Raw genomic sequence first — 6,000 nt, 5'->3', positions numbered from 1 at the left:
CTGTACTGTGTTCAACTACAGACTGCTGCAACATTTATAGGTCCAGGGAGCTGGGCTGTTAAGTTTTTGTGAGATTTAATTGTACTGTGCTTTACACTTTAGCCCTGGAGTAACACTGTTTCATTTGGTTGTAGTCATGAGTACTCACATTTTGTTGAATGACAATTGAATTTGAACTTGACTGCATCAATCATTCAACCAAATCACAGCCAACTCCATTTATTTCCCTATACTTCCTAATTGCTTATTTTTAAAAAAATCAATTGTTTCAGATATGATTGGCCCTCAGCAACTGCAGCCCTTTGAGGGGGGAAATTCTAGGCATTACAAACCAATAAATAATTCTTTTTGTTGTTTCACTTTTTAAATCCAGCAATTCCACCAAGTTCAGGAAAATGGTAATTACAACGACCCATTGCTAGATTGCTTCCTGCAGCTTTTTATTCCTAAAAATTGTCATTGCATTACATGTACAATACATTACACATTGAAAGAAAGCTTAAGAGTTGTGGATCAGTTCCCAATGGGTATCAAACCACCCAGACATATCTGGCACCATTAATTTTCAATGATTATTTTCACATGGATACATGAATAATTTCAGAAAGAATAGTTCCTCCTGGTTCCAAAGTTGACATATTGGGAATGTCTCCATAACAATGCCAGTTGGCCTCCTTTGCCTTTTTTAAAAACAAACTTTTAAAAAATTAACTTTAAAAGTCAATAAACACTGTCACATGTGATAAAGGGAATACTTGCACTTTGTGAGTCAGACAGTTAATCTCCCATAGTGCTTCCTTTGGAAGGGCCATGGGTATCATCACCCTTTTACTGTATAAAATAACCAGTGAGCTCAACCACTTAAAAAAAAGCAAGGCAATCAGCAGTCCTTGTTCCAAAATGTATATCATTACCAACTCTAACAAATTAGACTATGCTCATTCACAAAGCTTTTTTTTAAATCATTTAATAGCAGACTGCAGGTTAGTATGGTTCTGCAACCCCCTCACATTCCCTTGCAAGATTCCCTGGATCCCACTCCATAAGATTATCTGCACAGCAACATTAAGACAACTGATGACTTTAAGTTTCTTGAATTTGGTGATGATACAGGCACCTTGCTGTTTAATTAAACTAGAAACCTTATCTACCCATTGTCCTTCCTTTCCCAACCCACACCCCTCCCCACCCCCCACTGGAGAAAGATACATCAAGGATTCAATGGTTGAGAACGTCAATCTATTGGTATCTTCTTGGCATTGTGGGATAGTTGATGTTGCTTTACAATGTTTGATCCTTCCATCCTTTTAACTGCACTGTTTGACAATACATTCATTCACTGCAGTCTGGTTTAACACATATGGGATAACATCACTTGGCACAGTAGAGCCTTCCTGCTGTTATAGTATTTTAGACAATATGCTCTAAAAAGAGAAAATACGGAATTAGTTACAAATGCCAAAGTAGTAATACAACAGTGTATGATAGGCTATACATGAACAAAAGCATTGTATCTTACAAATACACTACGTAATTTGTGATTTAAAGATTGACCATGGTTTCATATTCCAGTAATGGAAGTAACAATGCAAGTATTGTCCCTATTGCTTTATTGGAAAATTTTCTGCATCTGAGTCAATATTTAATTCTGAACAAAACTTTCTATCTGATCATTGGCTACTATATACGATTCCTTGCTTCGCAGAAATTAGCAAATATATTTCCTTCCATTGATATTGTTACATACATCAAAGTGGAGCTTGAACAGCAACTCCTGAGACTTCCTAGAGGGAGGATTCAGTATGCAATTACCAGCGATAAATAGGTGTGAGACTATCGGCCACAAATTGTATTCATGTCTGCAAATCTGGTTCTGATGCTTGTCTTACCACCACATCAGGCATTGCACTGGATCATTGGGAGGAAAGGAGCAACAACTTTATATTTGTTATATATGGTAATTCTATATTAATTCTAATAACAGTTTCTCCCTTGCAGTCTGCTTCAATATAGTCACCTTATGTTTTAGGCAGGCTTCAGATATTGTGGTTTATTACAAAATTGGTGAAGATCAATGAAAAAAAGTTAGGTTTAAGTGGAGCAGTCATTGTGTGAATTGGTTAGTGTTAAGAGTGGGAACTTTGAGGCTCTGGTGAGCAGAGGAAGAGGGAGTTTTGTGTTGCCAGTGGAGGAGTCTAAGATCTGAGGCTTTAGCTTGAGACACTTTGGCAAAGGAGCATGGATGGATAGCAGGTAACAACAAACAGATTTTTTTCATTATATAATATTAGCTTTATATAACTAAAAAGGTACCAAATGACAACAAATTAAAATAGGGATGCAGGATGAGGTGATGTGCTGTAGCTGCATGAATGGGAGCTGGCGGACCCCATTGCGGTTCCTGGAGACCACACCTGCAGGAAACATTGGCTGCTCGAGGAACTCAGGGTCAAAGATGATGAACTGGAACCTAAGCTTCAAACACTGTGACACATCAGGAAGGGGGAGAGTTCCCTGGATTCTCCGTTTCAGGCTGCACTTACTACTCCACATTTGGTCTGTGTTCGGGACAAGTGGGTGTGACTGTGAGAGAAGCAGGTAAGGGACCCAGGAGGTAGTGCTGGAGCAGCCAGAATTCAGGTCTGAGATTGTTGCTCCCTGAGAGGATGAGAGTAGATCTGTAGGAAGGATGAGCAACCGAACCATAGTACCATAGTTCAAGGAGCCATTCAAGAGGGGAGGAGAGAAGAGAGAGAAATATACTTGTAATTGGAGATACTGTAGTCAGGGGAATTGATAATCCAGTGTTACAAGGATCGAGAGTCCCGAAGGTTGTTTTGTCCAATTGATAACACACACAAAATGCTGGTGGAACACAGCAGGCCAGGCAGCATCTATAAGGAGAAGCACTGTTGACGTTTCAGGCCGAGACCCTTCTTCAGCGTCCTGACGAAGGGTCTTGGCCTGAAACATCAACAGTGCTTCTCCTTATAGATGCTGCCTCGCCTGCTGTGTTCCACCAGCATTTTGTATGTGTTGTTTGTACTTCCAGCATCTGCAGATTTCCTCGTGTTTGTTCAACTGATACCAGGTTCGGGACATCTCATCTGATCCACAGAGGAAATTGGAGTGGAAGGAGAAAAATCAATTTGTCGCTGTCTATGTGGGTACCAAGGACATAGGAAGAACAAGAAGTACTGCTGAAGAAAGTTGAGCAGGGAAGGAATAAATTAAAATGCAGAAACAAACAGGTAATAATCCCTGGATTGTTACAAGTGTTATGAATCTGCAGGTTTCGTTTACTGTGGACTGTCACTTTAAAAGAGTGCTTCAGTGAGGCAGGACTATGATGTTGTTCACTGACTGATTCGCAGCTTCTTTACCTTTAAAACAAGGACGCAGACAGTCACAATCAGGGGTCAGGAGAGAGAGAGAGGAGCAAACCTGGAAAAGGTAGCAGCTCCAGCTTGTCAAAGCTGGAGATTTGGAACTCTGCTATACCCACAAGGGTGGGTTGATTATCGATCCAGTGCACATTGAATTTGTGGCTGCTATTTTGAATTTGTCACTTTGTGTAATCCATAGGAGTGGATTTAGGAATGTCCTGTGGGACCACTCAAAGTTAACCTTTGCCTGGGTATGTTATGTGGTAATCAGTTATAGACGACATCCTTGTGACAGATCACTTTGGTGGTAATTCGTGTGTGGATTTGGAATGGCTCGACGGAGGATCTTCGACAACTTATATTTATTAATTACCATCATGGAACCTGTGGAATTCAACGTATTTACCTTCCCTCTACATTTTACCATGGATTACAAATATCTGTTACCCATCATTTATTCCATGGATGAACTGAATATTCATGCTTTACCATTTCAAGACTCTAAGCCTTGTTCCCCCTAGTTTGGGAGTTATATTTACACACACATACACATAAAACTTTGGTGACTTTTTACTGTCACAAAGACTAAAGACTTTTAGACTTTTCTTTATCTTGGTTAAGTTGTTATATTATAAGTAGTTACTAATAAAGATAATGGTTTTAACATTAAAACCAGACTCCAGGTGTAGTCTATAGCTGTTGGTTGGTTTCTAAAATGTTACAGTAGCAAACAAAATTGGGGGCTCGCCCGGGATATGAACAAATTTGGATAATTGATTGATTGATTAATTATTGATTTAACTGGGGAAATCTCTTTTGATTTAATTGTGTGAGGAAATCAGCAGCAATAGATATTGAGGCATTTCTGGAAGTGCCAGATCCTGGGGAATTAGGGGACACCAGAAAAGACAAATTGGTGGCTATTGCTAAAAAGCTGAGACTTGTTTCGATAAATCGGTCTATGACAAAGCCAGAGATTCAGAGGAAGGTAGCTGAGTACTATATTTCTTCAGGGAAGTTTGACACTGAAGTATTAGAATTGTTCCCTGAAAGTAAACCAGTTACGCCGAGCTCCAGTTACGGCTGGACCAATTAAGGTTTGACCAAGAGAGACTTAGAATAAAAGCTGCAGGAAAAGACAAACGGAGGGAAGAAGCAGGAAAAAAGGTGATTTGAAACTGAGGAAGCAGAAAGACAGAGGCTGTTCAAGTTGGACAAGGTAGAGAAAATGCAGCAAAGGGTTCTAGTGATTGACCCTGGTGAGAAGTTTGTTGCCAGTCAGGAAGTTAAATTGGTCCCTCCATTAAATGAAGCTGAGGTTGATAAGTACTTTCAGCATTTTGAGAAGGTGGCTCAGAGTCAAAATTGGCTGGAAGGAAGCTGGTCTCTCTTGTTACAGAGTGTATTTAAGGGTAAGGCCCAGCAGGCTTATTCTGCTCTGAATAAGCCTCTGAAGAGGCAACTGATTATGACATTGTGAAACAGGCTGTACTCAAAGCCTATGAATTGGTTCCAGAAGCCTATAGGCAAAGGTTTAGAAATTTGAGGAAATCTGTGAGCCAGGCTTATGTGGAATTTGCTTATTAGAAGTTTGTGTGTTTTGAAAGATGGTGAACATCTAACAATGTGAATGGTGATTTCAACCACTTGAAAGAGTTGGTTTTAATTGAAGAATTTAAAAGGTGAAAAGGATGCCGCCACTTTGCTGGAGTCTGCTTTAACCCACAAGGTTAAGTTTACCCCAAGTAAGAGCTTCCAAAAGAGTAGCAGGGATAACCAGGGTAAACCAAAAATTAAATCTGAGGCTAGTGATAAAAGTAAGGATGAAGGGAAGCAAGTGAAGGAGAAATATTCTGGTGTTACTTGTTACTATTGTAGGAAAGCTGGTCATGTTATGGCCAATTCTTCCATCCTGAAGAAGAAAAAGGAGGCAGTCCCAAATGCTTGTATTCAGCAGGTGGAAACACTTAAGGTGGAAACACTTGAGGCTCAATCAAGGACTAAGGAGTCTGACCAAGTTAAGAAAGGATTTGATCATTTTATGTCAGATGAATTTGTATCAGTAAAGGAAGAGTCAACCCCGATACCAGTGAAAATTCGAGATACTGGGGCTCTCAGTCACTTATATTAGACAGTGTTCTTAAGTTTAATGATGAGATGAACACTGGTGATGTAAATCTTATTAAAGGCATTGGGAGTGACATTGTTTCTGTACCTCTACACAAAGTAATTTTGCAGTCGGAGTTAGTGTCAGGACCTGTTAAAATAGGGCGCTGGCCCAGTTTACCAGTTGATGGTGTTTCTTTGTTGTTAGGAAATGACCAAGCAGATGGTAAAGTTGTTCCAGCAATGCAGCTGACAACAACCGATGACCACAGATGGATTTTAACATTTATCCTTCCTGTGCAGTAACTCCAAGTATGGCTAAGAAGTCAGATAGTTCTGGCAGCATGATTCTGCTACCCATGATAGCCAAAATTGGGATTCAGGGTGTGATGACTTGTCAGGGACTTTTCTGCCTCCATTGTTTCAACAGGATTCAGGTAGTAAATCTGAGGAGAAAGATTTGTCACTGTCTAGGAAGGATTTATAGCAGAACAAAACCCAGACCCTG

At 40.0% G+C, this 6,000-nt stretch overlaps 1 protein-coding gene across 8 annotated transcripts in view; it reads right to left on the bottom strand.

Annotated features, from left to right (window-relative positions):
• Positions 1-428: 428 nt before the first annotated feature.
• LOC132399460 (retinoic acid-induced protein 1) overlaps positions 429-6,000 on the bottom strand; it is a 106,830-nt gene continuing 101,258 nt past the window's right edge. For all 8 annotated transcript variants that reach the window (XM_059979826.1, XM_059979824.1, XM_059979831.1 and 5 more), the window contains one exon: positions 429-1,424. In XM_059979826.1, the coding sequence (XP_059835809.1) occupies positions 1,401-1,424 (24 nt within the window). In that variant the 3' untranslated portion in view covers positions 429-1,400. The remainder of the gene's footprint in view (positions 1,425-6,000) is intronic.

Source organism: Hypanus sabinus, chromosome 9 (genome assembly GCF_030144855.1).
Source record: "Hypanus sabinus isolate sHypSab1 chromosome 9, sHypSab1.hap1, whole genome shotgun sequence".
NCBI classification, from domain to species: Eukaryota; Metazoa; Chordata; class Chondrichthyes; order Myliobatiformes; family Dasyatidae; genus Hypanus; species Hypanus sabinus.
Note: the sequence above shows the minus strand (reverse complement) of the source record. Positions and strands in the feature narration are given on the sequence as shown.